The sequence below is a fragment of the Bubalus bubalis genome, chromosome 13 (genome assembly GCF_019923935.1).
Source record: "Bubalus bubalis isolate 160015118507 breed Murrah chromosome 13, NDDB_SH_1, whole genome shotgun sequence".
NCBI classification, from domain to species: domain Eukaryota; kingdom Metazoa; phylum Chordata; class Mammalia; order Artiodactyla; family Bovidae; genus Bubalus; species Bubalus bubalis.
This window is the reverse complement of record NC_059169.1, coordinates 42,154,726-42,175,539: the sequence shown is the minus strand read 5'-3', so window position 1 is coordinate 42,175,539 and position 20,814 is coordinate 42,154,726. Positions and strand designations below refer to the sequence as shown.

Here is a 20,814-nt window from a genome sequence, read left to right as displayed (position 1 = left end):
ATCCAAATGCCCAGGTGCTCAAACAAACTAGCATTTTGGGAAATATTATACAATTAAAATAACAATGAGAACTCAGGTTGGCAAAAATGGAAAAGGTCTAATATCTATGCAGGTATAAGAGAAAAGATACAAACATTGCTGGTGGAAAAGTGAACTGCTGTAGTCCCTTGGAAAGACATCTGGCAACATCAGTTAAAATGAAAAAGAAACATTCTTCAGCATAACAATCCCAGTGGTGCTGGAACCTTGTCCTATGGAGTAAAATACTAACACGTAAGACTATGTGCACAGGGAGGTTTCCTGCAGCAGGTGCTGGAAGGGGAAAGGAGGGACAGGAAACAATAAATTCTAGTCAATAAAACAACAAGAAAATGGCTACATAAACAATGTACAGTGTACACTGGAATTTTCTGCAGTCGTTGACAAGAAAGAATTGGAGAATATCAGTTATTTTAGGATTTACCCAAGGTACCTATCTTCCCATTTGTGTTGTTTTCATGAGTATATGAATATGGAGAAGAAGAGGGAAAGATGCGTGTTATTTAATGTGAGTCACCTGAGGATGCAGATGGTATGTCAAAGAGAAGAGAGGGAAGAAAGAGATCAAAAATATGAAATTTCCTTCTCTTTACTAGTATGTATGATAGTTCCACAATGTATATCAGTTGCTCAGTCATGTCTGAGCAAGTAAGGATGTATGATGCAACAACAGGTGACTTATTAATGGCAAAAGAAAGTCACCTTTGCTTTACTAGTAAATTGTCATAATTATTTTAAATACTTCCGCAGTTTAAATGTGCACACAGAAATTTATATAAATAATTCTTAGTGACTCCATGGACTGTAGCCTGCCAGGCTCCTCTGTTTATGGAATTTTCCAGGCAAGAATACTAGAGTGGTTTGCCATTTCCTATTACAGGGTATCTTCCCAACCCGGGTATCAAACCCACATATCTTGGGTTTCCTGCATTGGCAGGCAGATTCTTTACCAGTGAACCCCCTTGGAAGCCCAAATTTTTCCCTTTAGAAAAGCTTAAACTTTTGTTTGAGCTTATATTTATTGAAAAGATATTGAAAATTTTCATGTCATATATTGAAATTTTCCTGTTCTTTTTAGCTTACTTTTAATGGAGAAGGCAATGGCACCCCACTCCAGTACTCTTGCCTGGAAAATCCCATGGACGGACCTGGTAGGCTGCAGTCCATGGGGTTGCTAAGAGTCGGACACAACTGAGCGACTTCACTTTGAGTTTTCACTTTCATGCATTGGAGAAGGAAATGGCAACCCACTCCAGTACTCTTGCCTGGAGAATCCCAGGGACAGGGGAGCCTGGTGGGCTGCCGTCTCTGGGGTTGCACAGAGTCGGACACGACTGAAGCGACTTAGCAGTAGCAATAATATTTAGTTTTGTCTTTTTTTTTTTTTTTTTTTCCTTAAGACTTTAAAGAAGAAGTCTAAATTTTTTTGAAAAAGATTGTATTTCTTGAGGAGCTTAATAACAAGTAGTAGTCTCTGGTAGCAAACAGATGGTTGTTTCTTAAAGGAACAGTTTTAACAATCAAAGATTAATTAGGTTTCTTGTTCTTTTCAATATTTACTTGCTGGGAGTAGGTTATAGGCAATGTGAAACTTGTAAGAGCTCTGAGGAGTGAATTCTCATGTTCTCAGAATAGCTATATTTCATTTCTACTTCTCTTGGCCGCTCTATCTCTCCCCAGACAAGAGATCACTTCATTTATTAAAGATTTATTTTGACTTATAGGTTTATTCTTTTCTCAGTATCTGTGGTGTGAGAGACAAAAGATTTAAATGATGCTTAGAAATTGTATCTAAAGTAATTGCCTTTGGGTTTATGCAGCTGCTAATTGTTTAAAATATGCCTATTTAATTGAATCTTTGAATACATTTTTATTTTTGTGGAAAACATTTATTCATTGTTATCTTGTCATGATTTTTATAATATGTTTTAAGGAATAATTGTAGTAATTATTTTAAAGGAAGGGAGTCTAAAATTAACTATGAATTATGCATGTGCCATATTTTAACCTGTAAAATTTGCAGTTAAAGTTGTTTTTTTAACAGCCTGGATTTGGGCAGTAGATAATATTAACTTCCAGTCAATGGTTTTATAGGTTCCACGGATAGAATCTGTAAAAATCAGGAACTTGAAGTTAAGAAAGGAATGAACTATTTATGAATTCAAGAACCTGAATTCTAGCCCTATCTCTGCTCAATGCGGAATCCAGGACAAAAACACTTAACCCCTCCAGGCCTTAGTGTTCTTATCTTAGAAATAAGAAGACAGTAACAGATTATCTCGTGTTTCTTTCATCTCTGAAATTCTGTAATTGTGTCCTGCTCAGCTGCTGTTGTTTGGAAATAAAGAGTCTGGGTGGAGGAGAGACCTCATTTTAAATATAAAAGGTCTAATAGTTGATAACTTTGCCAAAACACTGTGTAACATAATTTTTTTTGTTTGTTTTTATATTGAACAGCAGAGAAACACATAGAGTGAAAAACAGTGTTTCTTCCATCAGCTCTGCCCTCTTCCCTTCTGCTGTGAGGCTCACATGCATGCCTCCCTTTCCCTTCCTAAGACCAGCATCCCTGCAGAACTTCTCCCCAGTTAACGTTTTCTTGGTTGAAGTCTCTTGCTTTACTTTTTTAAAGGTTTTTAAAATTTTTCTTTAATAAAGCAATTAATGAAGAAATTGTGACTAACTTTTTACACAGAGAATACATATTTAACCACCATCCAGACTAAGAAATGGAAGCTCCTTTCATGCAGCTTTTCTCAAAATCTTTGAGAAAATATGGGTTCATATACATTGCATTGTTATCATTGTTTCAACTGAGGGTTTTGGAGTTTTTTTGCAGATAATAATAATCTTCTGTTTCAGTTGGAAAACCCATTTATTAATCCTTAATTGTTAAAGTCACTTTTTCTACACTTTGAGCTTGTTGTCTTAAATGCTAGTGCTGCATGCTGCTGCTGCTGCTAAGTCACCTCAGTCGTGTCCGACTCTGTGCGACCCCATAGACGGCAGCCCACCAGGCTGCCCTGGGATTCTCCAGGCAAGAACACTGGAGTGGGTTGCCATTTCCTTCTCCAATGCATGAAAGTGAAAAGTGAAAGTGAAGTCGCTCAGTCGCATCCGACTCTTAGCGACCCCATGAACTGCAGCTCACCAGGCCCCTCCGTCCATGGGATTTTCCAGGCAGGAGTACTGGAGTGGGGTGCCATTGCCTTCTCCAGCTAGTGCTGCCTAGTCCCTTTATATATCAACGTTAGTTGACTCTGCAAGCATTTCCAGTATAACTACTATGTGAGGTTCCTGGGTGTAACCAGAGATCCGACAGGACTTCAAGGCGCTTCAGAGTGGGTGTGTAGAAAACCGAGGGTTATAGACAAGACAAGAAACATGCAGCTACAATAACAGACTGACTTTTTTCAGGTTAGGGGTAGCCTTGTATTATTTCCTATTATGAATAATTTAGGAGATGGGAAAAATGACATTAAGCCCAGCAATCAAAATCAGTTCCATTCTAGATATGGAGGAAACCTGCAAACAGTGAAATCTTCTCAGTGACTTGGTTTGTCCTTGATATCCCTGTGTAGTTTTTTTTTTTTCTTTATTGAAAGAGGACACTGAGACTTGCTGTTAACCAAACCTGTTTACTTTTTATTTAGACATTTTCTGTTAGAAAGAGTTGGTGATTGGAAATTTTGTTTTCTTTTTTACGTTTGAAAAAATTAAGTTTTTTACTTCTTTGAATTCAGTCAACTTAATATCCTGTTTTGCTCCTTCTTTTCCAGTTTTTGTTGTTGTTGTTGTTGTTGTTCAGTCGCTCAGTCATGTCCAACTCTTTGTGACCCCATGGCCTGCAGCACGCCAGGCTTCCCTGTCCTTCACCATCTCCCAGAACTTGCTTAAACTCATGTCCATTGTGTTGGTGATGCCATCCAACTGTCTTGTCCTCTGTCGTCCCCTTCTCTTCCTGCCTTCTAGCTTTCCCAGCATCAGGGTCTTTTCCAATGAGTCAGCTCTTCGCATCAGGTGGCCAAAGTGTTGAAGCTTCAGCATCGGGTCTTCCAATGAATATTCAGGACAGATTTCCTTTAGAATTGACTGATTTAATCTCCTTGCAGTCCAAGGGACTCTCAAAGGGACTCTCAAAAGTCTTCTCCAACACCACAATTCAAAAGCATCAATTCTTCGGTGCTCAGCCTTCTTTATGGTCCAACTCTCACATCTGTACATGACTACTGGAAAAATCATAGCTTTGACTATCTTTAGCCTTAGCCTTAAAGTTTTCTTTCTCTTGTCAATGTTCTTTCTCTTGTTGGTGTTCTTTCTCTTGTTGGTGTTCTTTCTCTTGTTGGTGTTCTTTCTCTTGTCGGTGTTCTCTGCTTCCTCCCTGTCTTTTTATTGAAACTGCCTGACAGAATCTCAACTCCTGATTTTTCTACCTGAGCGCTACTGAAGAAAATCACAGAGGCAGTAACACAGCTATAAGTTTATTGTTACCGACTTTGAATGGGCCCACACAACTGCTATAATTCAATTTTTTTTCTAGTTTTCTCCTTTCTCACAGCAGTTATTTTAGGCATTCAGCACTTCCTATCTCCAGCTCTCAGCTTTCCTTCTCTTTCTCAGCAGATGAGTTGGTGTTTCATTCCACAGAGAAAATGGAAATCTTCAGATGAAAACTGCCACAGTTTGTTGCCACAAACCTATTTACATCTGTACTGTTTCTGTTTTGTTCCTACTGTTTGTGGTGGCAAGAGGCTTGCTTTCAAAGAGTAGAAAATCATATGCCTCCAGAAACCAAGAGATAATATAAAATCTGTGAAGCAGTAGGGTAAGAAGTGGTTCTGTGGCTTGCTGGGAATTGATAGGAGCTACCTGAAGACATCCAAATGCAAGTTTTTAATACTCTTGTCAGCTGGAGCAAAGCCTGCCTTGATGAGCATGCCTGCTGGACTAAAGACTAGTCTTCACAGAGAAAATGGAGCCTTCTCAGGGGCTTTACCCCCAACCCTCACCATGCCTCTTTTCTCCAGTATCAGTACCTCTTTTTCTATTCTTTTGTATCCATATTTAGACATTCTCAAGCTTATCCCATTTTTGGAACCTTTCATTTATGCCTATTTTCTTGTCTAACTACTCTAATTTCTCTACTTTTAAACTGAAGAGAGAATTGCCTACTGCTCTGGTGTTTGACAGCTTTCAGTTGAAGTCTTTACCATACTGTTCATGAGCTCTGAGGTTCTTATCCTCTCCAAGCCTACTTTCTTCAACCATAAAAATGAGATGAGGATAATATTAATAATATGCCCAATCATAGAGTTAAGTATTAAATGAAAGAATAGTATACCTATACTATTAATAGCACCAAAAAGGTCATAGCAAGTCCTTTGCTTACATACATTTGCTTCAGCCCCTGGCAGTCAGTCTTCTGTTCCCATCCCTGAAGCCCTAATGTGTTGTTTGTGGGTTTTGTCCCCAGTAGTCACTGGTACCCCTGACAGCCTTGCCTCCTCAAAGCAGTTGTTTGGTTGTCCCTGCCACACACCCCAGGCTCACACTCTGCTTCTGTGAATACTCCCTCAGGTTCCTTTGACTCTGTCCTTTCCTCACCCTTTAAATGTTTATCTTCCTCAGCATTCTGTCTTGGTCTTTGTGCCATTGAGCGATCAATTTGGCTAGAATCTCTCTGGTAGCCAAAGCAAAGAAAGAGCATTGCGACGATATTAATGTATAGTTCATGATTGTTTACTATGTGTTAGGCATTTTTATAAGCGCTTTACATGTGTCACTTGATATAATCTGCACAGCAGCTCCATGGGTCAATGAGGTAGATAAGAGCAATGAAGTACCGAGAGGTAAACCTGCTCCAAGTGCTGCTGCAGGTAATTCAGTTCCAGGCAGGTAAATTCTGGAGATCTCTGTCCTAACCATAACACTGTACATTCTCCCCCAAACAGATGATTACTAATGTTTAGAAAGGTAAAAACAGGAAACTACAGCATTTTCTGGGACATAGATCTGAAATGGTATGTGTGGTGATTCTTTGGGGAAATGAGAGAGTCTCCTCAGCTATGATATGCTAATAAATACCTCTTAATAACATTTCATTCTCATGGAGAACATCAGTGCAGAATAGTATTACCAACACAGAACACACCCAGTATCGTTTTCCATGATTACATTTTTCATATAGCCATCTGATAGAAATTTGGAGCTAACATTTCACAGTCAGGCCTAATAGTTTAAAAGGGACATAAACACTGTCTTAGTCATCTTTGTATCTACAGTATCTAGCCCAGGACCAGTCACTTAGAAATAGTTGAGTCAGTCTGTGACCTGCATGTGACCACACTGAGCTCGTCAGCTCCTTAAAAAAGAATGACTTGGGACAGGATGTATTTCACGTGACAGGTTCTGGGGGTAGAGCTGATGATCGCTTGCAAGATCTGCTGAGTTCAAAGGGTCAGAAGAAGTAGGAACTCCATCCCTGTGTCCTGCTTCTCCTCCCCATTTCCATACTCATGTTTTTATTCATTAATTTATTGTATTTATTTCATTCTTACTGTATACCAAGTCCTGTATAAAGTAATGAAGATCTAATGGCAAACAAGATAAAGTCCCTGCCCTTAAGATGTTTACACTCTGGTGTGAAAAACTAATTTGATAATACACTAAGATCAGTACTCTAAAGGGAGTATTGATAGTATTCAGCTCTTCAGGCAGTGAGAACAGGTTAGAGGAAGCAGTGTGTTCCAGAGAACCTCAGATCTTTATTAGGGTTGGAGGTGAAGTGTGAATGTGAGAAATGGTGAGAAACAAGGCTCGTAGGAAGCAGGGCCAAGTGTGCATTTAAGGCTTGTACTTCTGCTCCTCTTCCACATCTCTGCAATCCCTTTCTACTAGTTTGATGAGTTAGAGGAAGCTCAATGTAGAAATGTGTTCCAGGTGCCACAAAACTCCTTTTTTTGCTGAATACCACAACAGAAACTGCACGGTTAATCTTTTCAGTAACTATTTTTCATTGTGAATGTTTGATATTCATGTGGTTCTTTGCCTGTCATTGTGAACTCTTCAAGAACAGGGGCAGTGTTTCATTCATTTCTGTGTCTTTAGCATCTAATAGTACCCAATAAATGTTGAAAATGTCATTAGCATTCGTAGTCATTTTATGTGTTTGGAAGAAATGATGCTAAAGCTGAAACTCCAATACTTTGGGCACCTCATGCGAAGAGTTGACTCATTGGAAAAGACTCTGATGCTGGGAGGGATTAGGGGCAGGAGAAAAAGGGGACGACAGAGGATGAGATGGCTGGATGGCATCACTGACTCGATGGACGTGAGTCTGAGTGAACTCTGGGAGTTGGTGATGGACAGGGAGGCCTGGCGTGCTGTGATGCAGGGGATCGCAAAGAGTTGGACACAACTGAGCAACTGAACTGAACTGAACTGAACTGAACTATTCACCAAAGCATAGTTGTCCTATTTTCTATGAAAAACAGAGTTCAAGTTTTAAACAAATGAACTTATAGACTACTCAGTGAGTTTAAGATTACCTGTCTTTGAGTAAGGAAAAATTTCTAAATAGAAACATTGAGGATTATTTAAAATTACAAAGATACTCACAGTTCAACGAAAGCATTCAATACGGAATTTGGTCAAGTATGTTTAGTTTGAATGGTTTGTTACTGTTTTTGATCTATAGACTTATGAGGAAGATCGCAGAAACTACTCTGAGCTTCAGATTAGATGTCAACGTTTGGCCTTAGAATTAGCAGACACAAAACAGTTAATTCAGCAAGGTGACTACCGTCAAGAGAACTATGGTAAAGTTAAGAGGTAAGTAGTGAAGATGTCTACGCTACTTGTTCTCTTTTTTAGCATGCATCAGAGGCACTTGAATTCTTACCATCAACATCATTAATGCTACTTTATATCTCTTTTTTTTTTTCTGTTTCCATAGTTTTTTCTTTTCTAAAATGTCATATAGTTGGAACCATACCATACGGAACCTTTTCAGATTGGCTTCTTTGACTTAGTTATATACATCTAAGTTTCCTCCATATCTCTTCATGGCTTGATAGATCATTTGAATAATGAATAATATTCTGTTGAATAGTACTCATTGAATAATAATATTCCATTGAATGATGAATAATATTCCACTATCAAGATGTACCACAGTTTACTTATCCATTCACCAGCTGAAGGACATCTTAGTTGCTTCCAAGTTTTGGCAGTTAGGAATAAGGCTGCTATAAAAATTCATGTGCCAAGTTTTATATGGACATACATTTTCAACTCCTCTGGGTAAATACCAAAGAGTGTGAACATACTTGTATGGTAAGAGTATGTTTAATTTTGTAAGAAACCAGCCAAGTGTCTGTCCCAAAGTCTCTGTACCATTTTGCATTTTCACCAGCAATGAATGAGTTCCTATTGCTCCACACCCTTGCCAGTATTTGTTATCAGTGTTCTGAATTTTACATTCTAATAGGTGTGTAGTCATATCTCATTGCTTTAATTTGCATTTCTCTGATGACAGGTGATATGGAACATCTTTTCATGTACTTAGTCACCATCTGTATATCTACTTTGGTGAGGTGTCTGTTAAAGTCTTTGGCTTATATTTTAATTGGGATGTTTGTTTTCTTACTGTGAGTTTCAAGATTTCTTTGTATATTTTGGATAATAGTCCTTTATCAGATACATCTTTGGCAAATATTTTCTCCCAGTCTTGCCATGTCTTCTTATTCTCTTGACATATACCTTATTCTTTATTGTATAAAAGCGTGTAGTTTTGGCAGCTTGGTGAGTTTAGATTGTATTTTTATATCAGTTGTTTTTATTTTATTTAGAAGTTGCTTTTGCCTTTTTAAATGTGATAGGAACCCAGGGAAATCCTATGTGTATAAGTATTTTTGAACTCTTACTTGACTATTTTTATTTTATGGAGTGAATTTAAGTACTTTGCAGTTTTATCTAAAGTTTTTCAGCTATTTCTTTTCAACAAAAGGCACATACACTTTCAAAAAAATGATACTTTCTGAGGATATGTTTCCCATTGTGTTGCTGCTGAATAGCTATAGCATATAATTTTCCTTTTGCTGGAATAGACTAATGAACCACTACTTAGCTATATGCCCTTAGGAAATCTCTAATTATTCTAAGCTGAAGTTTTGTCATTTTTGAGGTGGTGCTAATACAATAACTACACTGTATAAATTTAGAAGATTGAATAATTTTTATGACAGCATATATGTGTGCATATATACACATATATATAAAGAGATTATTAAACTGTTCACTGCTGTGTCTACTTGTACCTAAAATAATTCTTAAACCATTGTAGTCACTCAGTGAGTGTTTGTTAAATGAATGAGTGCTTTATAAACTGTAAAACACCGTAAGTAAATTTGCAAGGATTTGGGAATATAACGGTGATACTCCTACTCCCGGCATGACTGACATGCAGTGTGTGTTACTGTGTATGTATTGTTATATCAAAATGTAGTGATTATTAGAGTTTGAAATCCATGACAGATATACGATTGGGTTCTCAAATAGAGCTAGATTTCAAAAGAATCATTTCAAAATGAAGTAGATTGTGATGATAAGATGGTACTTTGAGTCGGTGTTTTGATGATCTCTCAGGGCTTCCCTTGTAGCTCAGATGTGAAGAATCCACCTGCAATGTGGGAGACCTGGGTTCGATCCGTGGGTTGGGAAGATCTCCTAGAGAAGGGAAAGGCTACCCACTCCAGTATTCAGGCCTGGAGAATTCCATGGACTGTACTGTCTGTGGGGCCACAAAGAGTCGGACAAGACTGAGCAACTTTCACTTTCTGCCACTATAAATCTATAGCAACAATAGGTAAAATATGAAAGGAGAAAACTAAAAGGCATAGTCATCAAAATAATCCAGAGTGGCCATGAAAGGATGGGTAAATGAACCAAGATGAGCCATGACTTGATAATTCTTTATGGTGAGTGATGAAAGCAGGGAGTAGGGTGGGGAGGTGTCTCATTTTATTGTCTCTCTCTCTCTCTCTCTCTCTCTCTCTCTCTCTATATATATATATATATATATATATATATATATATATGTTTTCTATAATGAGAATCTAAGAAATAAAACTATAATAAACATCATCATGTGCTGGAAATGGAACAGGAAAACAACCAGGCAAGGGTGGCTCAAGCTGAGAATCCTTTGGTTCACTCAATAGAAAGAATGGATTTTTAAAAATTGGTCTGATCACAAAAATATAAACTGGGAGGAAAAATCACTTTAATGTCCTTGATAAATTCTCACAAATGTACAAAAGAGAACAGGTATATTGAGATTAGCTGCATCATTATTAGAAAGAATTCAAATGCTTTTTGACAGTAGCATAGAAAACATTATAAAAAAAGAAAATAGATTATAATTTATGTCTATAATGTAATTCTGTGTAATAATTAAATTAGATCTGAATGTATATATTTGCTCGCTCAGTTGCTTCAGTCGTGTCCAACTCTCTGCAACCCCATGAACTGTAGCCCACCAGGCTCCTCTGTCCATGGGATTCTCCAGGCAAGAATACTGGAATGGGTTGCCATTTCCTTCTCCAGGAGATCTTCCCTACCCAGGGATCAAACCAATATCTCTTTATATCTCCTGCACTGACAGGCGGGTTCTTTACCACTAGTGCCACCTGGGAAGCCCCTAATATGTACATGGATAAGTCAAACACATTTAATTTTAAGAAGCAAAATGCATATGCCCATCTTTCTTTTTTACACTAAAAAATCATAGCAAGAGTCATTACCTTGCGAGAATAAAAACATTTGTGTGTAAAGACATAAAACACTTAACATGAACCAGAGTGTTAATACTGATAGTCATCTTTAGTTAGTGGGTTTATGGGTGATTGTTACTTTTTAACTTGTGCTTTGCTCAAGTATAAATATACTATTTTGTTAAGCAGAAAAAATCTTAGAAGTCATCTTTCTAAATGAGTTATTGAAAATCTAATGAAAAGAAAAACAATTTTTAATAGCTCTCCCATGGAAACACCAGGAGAGTAGCTGAAATAAAGGGCAAAGGAACTGATTCTGACTATAGAAGACAAATTAAGAAATAGTAAATCTGTTTCTCTGCTCATTTTTTTAAGATACCTGTTTGTAGGTTTGGTCCAATTCTTAGTTTTGCTGTGTTGGAGAAAGAGCTCATCTGAGAATGGAAATTTCAATCTCTGGGTAATCATGAACAATTTGTGAATGAAGCAGTCACAAGAATGCCTGCCTGTGTATCAGCAATACAATCTGAGTAATGAGTGAAGGGCTTTTGAGCCTAACAACTGAAAGCCTAGAGCCATGTTTAAATTCTTTAAAAGTTTTGACTTCCAGATTAGATTGAAGATGATTAGTGAAAAGACACCAGAGTATACCTTTAAAAGTTTTATCGTTTACTTTTGTCAGTGTAGCTTACATATTTATTTTTTACAGATAATAAATTTATATTTATCTGAGCAAGATCTCAGAGAGTCTCCTAAATTTGAAAAGCAGATACGTTATTGTTCACAGAATGACACTGAAGTATCTCTGTTCAGTTTCCTGAAATATAATCAACCCTTTTAAAATGCTTGTTATAAAAAGAGATGTAAAATTTACATATGTACTTGAGTTCTAGTTTAATAAAAACAAATGTATTTGAATTTTATAGTGAGCGTGATGCACTTGAACAGGAAGCAACTGACTTAAGGAGAAAATATGAAATACTTGAAGCCTCTCACATAACTCAAGCTAAAGAAAGAAGTGAATTATCAAAAGAGGTAAGCTTATAGAGTCACTCGTTTGTTTTTAATATTTATTTATTTGGCTGCACTGAGTCTTCACTGAGGCACGCGGGATCTTTACTGCATCATGGTCATGTGGGATCTTTGTTCCGTCGCATGTGGAGTCTTAGTTCCCTGACCAGGGATTGACCCTGCATCCCTGCCTTGCAGGGTGGATTCTTTAACCACTGGACCACCAGGGAAGTCCCAAGTCACTTGTTTTTTATTGTACAGTGATTGTGGACATGGCCCAGGGCAAGAATTGTGAGAGGGAAATTGTTTCTTTTTTGATGTAGTTGCTGGAAAGAAGGGACTTTTTAGTAGCTCTGTTGGGATGGAAAATTTCATGGTAAGAATTAGCCTCTTTATGTGTTGAGCACAAGCACAAATGAAAGAACTCATTCAGTAAACCTTGAAAAATAAGATGACACTGCTCTGGACACTCTGTCTCTGCCTGTGTATAGGTAGCCACCTTGCAGCAGACTGTTACTTTACTGCAAAAGGATAAAGACTATCTCAACCGCCAAAACATGGAGCTTAGTGTTCGCTGTGCCCATGAAGAGGATCGTCTTGAAAGACTTCAAGCTCAACTTGAAGAAACCAAAAAGGCTAGAGAAGAGATGTATGAAAAATACGTAACATCCAGGCAAGATTTACATTATTTTCCATATAAATAGATATAAATCAAACCATCTTCTTTGAGGGAACTCCTGGCTTTGGGGACAAATAGTGATTTGTTGGTAAGATTTATAGGATGATGTTAAGATAATTGTTTTTGTTTCTCCACAAGATACTCATATTCTGATTTTTTTCTTAAGACATTTTGTTTTTTTCCAAAAGCCTGTTTCTTTTAGGTAGGGATATATACACTGTTACTGTTTTTATTAATTTTTTTTTATGATATAATCTTTTTAGCTCCCAGTGACTAAGATCTCTATTTAAGTGTTTTAAGAAAGTATTTATATACTTTTATATATTTAGTGTTAGTTGCTCAGTCATGTCCAACTCTTTGTAGCCCCATGGACTATAGACTGCCAGGCTCCTCTGTCCATGGGATTTCCCAGAAAGAATCCAGAAGTAGGTTGCCGTTTCCTACTCCAGGGGATCTTCCTGACCCAGAGATAGAACCAAGGACTTCTGCATTGCAGACAGATTCTTTACCATCTGAGACACCATGAGTTTATATGCCTTATATATATCTCTTCAGATGGTATTTATTTTATCAGCATTTTTGTGAGCATTTCAAAAACTAAAATTTTAAATTTTATCCTTTAAGACTTCATATATTCGTAACATTTTTCTCAGCTTGTGGTATTTTTCATCAGTTTGTGCTTCTGCTAATACCCTATGTAATGCTTTGTGACTTTGCTAAGAGATCACAGTGGCTGAGGTTGTTGTGCTTAGAAGGAAAGTTTTTGTCAAGAGTCCACGAGGGTCTTTTTTTTTTTAAGATTGTCCCCTAATATGCACCACATCAGATTATTATTTCTAAATGAAGTGCATTCCACAGTGCATTGGTTTAAAAGTCTTTGGCCATATGCATTAAAAACTATTAGTAAAATATTTTTGAAGATGTATAATTATCCAACATAAACTAACATTTTTTATAGTAATTAAGCTTTTGGGGCAATATGTTTAAAAGGAAATCTTAGATGGAACTACTTTGAAACAGTATTTTTAGGAATTATAAAACTTTATATCTAATACTGTTTTTTTAAGGAACATTGTATGTAGAGCATATTTGATGTAAGGTATTAAAATCTTACATGAAGGGCAAAGACCTATTTCTTTTACCAAAAAAATAATAATAATAATGGATATTCCTTTTGACTCCTTTCAGAGACCGTTATAAAACAGAATATGAAAATAAACTACGTGATGAACTGGAACAGATCAAATTGAAAACTAATCAAGAAATCGATCAACTCCGAAGTGCCTCTAGGGAAATGTATGAACGGGAAAACAGGTAAAAAAAGAAAAGTAGGACATTTCTGTGATATTTTATTGGTGTTTGAAGCTTATAGTTTTATTGAAATTAAACTTTAGTTCATGATGTAGTGTCTTTTTTAATATGTTAGAGAAAGTTTGTCATAAATCTAAATCTAAGTATAATGGAATATTAAAGTTCTCAGGCCTTTGATAACTAGCTTACAACAGGGTTTGTCAGACATTAGGCCTGTTTATTCTGTTATTCCTATTATCTTTTTATTACCCTGTTAACTTGTCCTTTTGCCTTTATATTAGCTCCAGATTAAGGACAGAAATGAAAAGGAAATTAGAACTAAGAGATACTAGTTCTTCCTATAACATGCCAGTGATGTCTCCAGGAAATTTCAAAGACTAGAATAATAATAAGAAATATTGCTTATGCCTTGTTTAGCTGCTGGACCTAAAAGAAATCATATTTTTAGATAATCTTAAAGAAGGATAGTTTTTTTTCATGCAGTTACTTTTAGATCAGCATATATCAGGTTTCCTTAGTGATTAGCAGTATTAAGGGAAAATAAATGCTACTTATTTCAATAGCAGTTATTTTTATATACCATCATTATGATTCAGATGGCTTTTCAAAGTTGACATTTAGAGGGAAATTTATTTGGAAATTAATTGTCATACTAGTTTATTAACACTGACTTGAGTGTATTTGATCTTTGCCAATAAGCAAGTCTTTAAATCAGACTCCGGTTGATATTAGAGAAGTTTACACTTGAACTCTCAGAACAATATATTTATTTATTTAGCAAATATTTACTAACCATGTACTGACACATGTCATGAGCCATAGATACACTGGTGACCTTTGCCTTCACAAAGCTGGCAGTCTAATGGAGAAATAAAGGAACAATGAGCAAAAGTATGCTGATAATAGAGCAAACGGCAGGTTACTCAGAATGAGACCACATAGACTCAAGGTGTATCTAACTGAGCCCTGGGAGGAATCAGGGAAGGTTACATGGAGGGAGAAATGCGTATGTTAACATCTGCATGGTGACTAAGAATAAGACTGTCAGTTATGGAAGGGAAGGAAATTAGGGGCACTAATGCATACCCTGGAGACAAGTCAAAATGAAGTTTTTGGAACAAACTGCAAATAATTCAGTATGGTTAGCCCATAGACTGAGAAGCAGTGAGTTGTAAGAAATGAAGCAGAAGAGGGAAATGGGTCCTAATTATGCATTTGAGCCATTGTCTAACATCGTAAACAGTTAAAAGATTTTGAGACTATGCGTGATATGATCTGACTTTATATAAAAATCCATTCTGTGATGTGGAGGAAGATTGAGGGTGTATAAGCTATAGACAAAGAGGCCTCTTTTAGAGATTGCTTCCCTTACCAAGGTGGGAAGTAATGATAGAACTACAATAGTAGCAGCAGAGATGGGGAGGATGGGGCCAGACTGGGAAAAATGCTCAGGGGGTAGAACTAAGCTAACTGGATAGATAGATAGGAGGATGTGGTGACTAGATTGGACTGGGGAATGAGAAGGATGTCACTAGGTTCTTGATTGGGCAGCTGTGGGGACAGTGATGCAGCCTTTAAAGCATCAGAAAAATACATGGCTTTACCTGAGAAACATGACAAATTTAGTTTAGTTTCATTAAGTGTCTGTGACATGTGTACATAGAAAAATTGACTGTATAAGGTCTGAATCTTAGAAGAAAGATCCAGACATGTGCTAAACCTATGGCATAGGTAATGCTACTGTTCTCTTTTACAAATAAGTACTTTTAGCATTGTGACTCAGTTCTGTTATGGATTTTGTAATAAAGGCTTTTATTGGTCAACTTAAAAATCTTAAAATTTATGGGATTGTTTCTATGATAAACATGCATGATTACTTCCAAATAGTGCACATAGCCACATAAACCTTAGTATGTAGTCATTTTGAGAATGTACTGATTTTTTAGTTTTTGTTGTTGTTATTGGTGGTGGTGGTGATTTTTGTTTTTTCTCAAGTCCTTTAAAATACAGCTCATGTATTTGCAATTTGTATTTACAAATTACAAATGCAATTTACAAATTGTATTTACAAATTTACATGCATTTACAAATTGATGTAAACTAGCCCCTCTTCTCTAAAATGATTGGTAGCAGTAGGTTGGGAAACAGATGATAGAACCATTTCTGGAAGCTGGGAAATTGAGCAGGTTTCCTTTTCCCCTATGTTCTGACTCCATAGCCACGTCAAAGTGGATGCCACCTAGTCAAGGAGTTCCTGGGGTTGGGGCTGAAAGTGAAAGTGAAGTCACTCAGTCATGTCCAACACTTTGCGACCCCGTACCAGGCTCCCCCGTCCATGGGATTCTCCAGGCAAGAATACTGGAGTGGGTTGCCATTTCCTTCTCCAGGGGATCTTCCCAACCCAGGGATCGAACCCAGGTCTCCTGCATTGCAGGCAGACGTTTTAACCTCTGAGCCACCAGGGAAGCCCTAGAAACCCCAGCCAGCCATCAGGATGACTGCATGATAGTGAATCTAAGGTGGATGGTTGCCACCAGGTGGAGCCAGACTGCAGCATGGGCCCCCAGCCAGCTGTGATACAGGCTCACCTGTATCATTTTATTAACTTTACAATAATCTAATCCTATGTTTTATGTGGCTGAATTCTTTTGAATCCCAGTTTCCTCATTCTGGCAGGATTTAACTATAGTTAGAGCTTACATCCCACTTGTCTTTCACAAAGTAAAAATAAATTGTAAATTATTTCCTTTGAAACTTAAAATAATTAAGGAAAGGGTTTTAGTGTTCCTTGTTATGAAACATGAGATCCAAAAAACACAAGAGTACTCATTTAGATGTTTTTGTGTCTGAGCAAATTGATCACTTGCTCTGGACTTAGATGTTTATGTTGATTACTTTTACTTCCTCAAAGTGTGCTGTTACAATATGAATTAAAATGGGAAAAGTGCTTACACTTGAGTATATGTACTTAGTCTCCTTGCCTCTTGGGCAATAAGCATTTTTAGGAGAAAGTTAAGTAAGATTAAAGAAATATGTTTTGCTTTTGGTTTGTTTTCTATGCAATGGGGGATATTATAAGAGAGTGCCTTTTTAAAGACTTAAATATAAATCATGACACTGTAAAACCCCTAGAAGAGAAGTACACAAAATATTCTCTAACATAAGTCATAGCAATCAGTCTCTCAAGTCAATAGACATAAAAGCAAAAATAAACAAATGGACCTAACAAACATATAAACTTGTGCATAACACAAGAAACCATAAACAAAATGAAAAAATGGCATATAGAATGGGAGAAAATATTTGCATACAATACAACAAAGGCTTCATTTCCAAAATATACAAATAGTTCATATAACCTAATAACAAAAAAGCAAACAACCCAATCAAATAATGAGCAGAAGACCTAAATAGACATTTATCCAAAGATGGCCAATAGATACATGAAAAGATGCTCAACATGTCTAATTATTAGAGAAATGCACATCAAAACTACAGTGAAGTGTCACTTCATGCCAGTCAGAATGGCCATCATTAAAAAGTCTAAAAAACAAAAATGATGGAGAGGGTGGAGAAAAGGGAACCTCCTACATTGTTGGTGAGAATGTAAATTGGTTGCACCCACTATGGAAAACCGAATGGAGATTCCTTTAAAATCTAAAAATAGTTGCTATATGATTCAGCATTCCTACTCCTGGGCATATATTTGGAGAAAACTTGATAATTGAAAAAGATATGTGCACCCACGTGTTCATAGCAGTTCCACAATGAAGTAGTACTCAGCCACAAAAGAATGAAACAGTGCCCCCATATTGCAGCATCATGGGTGGACCTAAAAATTATCATATTAAGTGAAGTAAGGCAGACAGACAAAGATGAATACTATATGACATCAGGTATATGTAGAATCTAAAATATAATACAAATGAACTTATTTACAATACAGAAACATTCTCACAGACATAGAAAATAAACTTAGGGTTTCTAGAGTGGGGCAGGGATAAATTAGGAATTTAGGATTAACAGATACAAACTACTCTATAAAAGAAACAAGATCCTACTGTATATTACAGGGTACTATATTCAGTATCCTGTAATAAACCATAATGGTAAAGAATCAACCTGCCAATGCAGGAAATGTGAGTTTGATTCCTGAGTTGGGAAGGTCACCTGGAGAAAGAAATGGCAACCCACTTCAGTATTCTTGCCTGAAAAATATCATGGACAGAGGAGCCTGGCAGGCTACTGTCCATGGAGTCACGAAAGAGCTGGACACAACTGAGTGACTAAACAGCAACAACAATGAACCATAATGGGGGAAAAAATAAGTACTGAAGGGTTGAGATTTAATGAAGGAATTTTGCTACTTTAATAAAGAGAAAGAGTGCCTTTTATCTTCTCTTAGATGTAAAAGAAAGATGGAATTCATTCCATCCAGTCTTGATCTGCCTCTGCAGTCAAGCATACCAGTAGTTTGTGAAGTTAAGGGGTTGAGAGGCAAGACAAAGAGAAAATAAGAGATAAAGACTTAAGAAATGGCTGAGATAAGCAAAAAGAGAACTTATGTATTTGGGTACATCTAAAACTCCAGTACTTTGGCCACCTGATGTGAAGAGCTGACTCATTTGAAAAGACCCTGATGCCGGGAAAGATTGAGGGCAGGAGGAGAAGGGAATGACAGAGGATAAGGTGGTTGGATGGCATCACCGACTCAATGGACTTGGGTTTGGGTGGACTCAGGGAGTTGGTGATGGACAAGGGAGGCCTGGCGTGCTGCGGTTCGTGGGGTCGCAAAGAGTCGGACACGACTGAGCGACTGAATTGAACTGAAAATACTTTATTTGGAATTATAATGTGTATGCATGCTTTAGCTCAGTCTAGGAGTTAGGTTTCTTGTCTTTTTCTGGACTTTTTTCTTCTTTAAAATGATATTTGGGAGCTATGTGAAATTATGAGTGAAACTCACTCTGGTGGTGAGATTTATTATATTCAAGACTTCTTACTTAGTAGGACCCTCTTGTACATTTGGAAGAAAAACATTATTCCCTGAACAGGGAGTATAGTGTGAGAGAGATTTGGAATGAGACAAATTCTGGCTGTACAACTTTATTAGCTGAGTGAATATGTCACTTAATATCACTGAAGTTGAATTTTTTGTTTTATAAAATGAGCTAGTATATTTCACAGTGTGATCTGTAAGTTCTAAATGAGATAAAATGTGTAAAAATATATTATAAATTATAAAGCTGTATATAAATGGTATTTAGGTACCTTTTATTTATAAGAAATGCTTAAAAATTTTCTTTTATCCATTATGTTGACAATTTAAGTAAAATGAGCATTATATAAAAGAAAACTGGTAACATTTTGGAATTGTTTGCATGCCTGTGTGCTCAGTTGCCAAGTCGTGTTTGACTGTTTGCAACCCCATGGTCTGTGGCCCACCAGACTCCTCTGTCCATGAGATTCTCTAAGCAAGAATACTGGAGTAGGTAGCCATTCCCTTCTCCAGGGGATCTTCCCAACCCAGAGATCAAACCCAGGTCTCCTGCATTGCTGGCAAGTTCTTCACCATCTGAGCCACCAGGGAAGCCCTGGAATTGTTTATCATCACTAAAAGGCAGTATTACAAAATATATAATTATTCTTAAGTATTGATTTCCATGGCATTTAACCATTTTCGTTAAATGAGACAATATAAGCATAGAGGGTCTGCATGCCATTTGTTTCAGTCTAAATTTCTGCATTAAATGGCTGGCTTATGTTGATTAATATTGTGAGATGGTGAAATAAGAGGAGATAAATTCAGCTGATTAAGTTTTTCCAGAATGTAAAACTGGTTCATTATTATAGTCTCATTATTATAACCACAGAAAGAGCTATACGCATAGTAATACTGTAAAAAAGAGTTGAGTAAAGAAGAGTTTGTGAGAGATGCTCATTATACTCTTTTTTCTGCACAGAAAAATATGAAAATGCAAATTGCTCTACAGTTATTTAAAAGGGGGAAGGCAGTAGGGAAAAGGAGATCAAAATAATGCTTTTAAATATAACAATTAGTATTGCTTTAGTGATTTTATTTTCCCACCATATCACTGAAAACCATCTTGACCACAATTTTATCATCTTCCAAAGTACTCAAGAAGAAATTTAAAGAAATGAAAAACTTAAGTTTTGCGTAGAATCTCAGAGTGATGTTAAGCACCTTTGAATCTTGAATCTGTTTATTTACAAAAGTTAGTTGAGTATACATAACACATTACAATAGGTGAATTGCAACTAGTGTACAGGGATTTCACTCATGATTTGAGAAGTGTATGCTCTCATTAGCACTTAAACAAGCATACTTCTTTCACTCATATCTTAACACATATCTGTATGTGGGGTTGGAGTGGGGGGAGCATTCCACAGGACAAGGGGATCTTCCCAGCAGGAGTTGAACCCATGCTCCCTGCAATGGGAACGTGGAGTCTTGAGCACAGTCTTAAACCACTGGACTGCCAGAGATGCCCTGTATATTTTTAAAGTTCTTTTATGAAAACATTTAACCATATTCATACTGTCTTTGCAGTTAGACTATTCTGAAAATATGTGGCTTTACAGATAACTGGGCTCCAAAATCACTGCAGATGGTGACTGCAGCCATGAAATTAAAAGACGCTTACTCCTTGGAAGGAAAGTTATGACCAACCTAGATAGCATATTCAAAAGCAGAGACATTACTTTGCCAACAAAGGTTCGTCTAGTCAAGGCTATGGTTTTTCCTGTAGTCATGTATGGATGTGAGAGTTGGACTGTGAAGAAGGCTGAGCGCCAAAGAATTGATGCTTTTGAACTGTGGTGTTGGAGAAGACTCTTGAGAGTCCCTTGGACTGTAAGGAGATCCAACCAGTCCATTCTAAAGGAGATCAGCCCTGGGATTTCTTTGGAAGGAATGATGCTAAAGCTGAAACTCCAGTACTTTGGCCACCTCATGCAAAGAGTTGACTCATTGGAAAAGAC

General features: G+C 37.0%; 1 protein-coding gene across 2 annotated transcripts in view; it reads left to right on the top strand.

Moving 5' to 3' along the window:
* PIBF1 (progesterone immunomodulatory binding factor 1) overlaps positions 1-20,814 on the top strand; it is a 230,669-nt gene that overhangs the window by 42,137 nt on the left and 167,718 nt on the right. For both annotated transcript variants that reach the window (XM_006076037.4, XM_044927258.2), the window contains exons 6-9: positions 7,736-7,869; positions 11,738-11,846; positions 12,314-12,495; positions 13,690-13,815. In XM_006076037.4, coding sequence (XP_006076099.2) covers positions 7,736-7,869; positions 11,738-11,846; positions 12,314-12,495; positions 13,690-13,815 — 551 coding nt within the window. The remainder of the gene's footprint in view (positions 1-7,735; positions 7,870-11,737; positions 11,847-12,313; positions 12,496-13,689; positions 13,816-20,814) is intronic.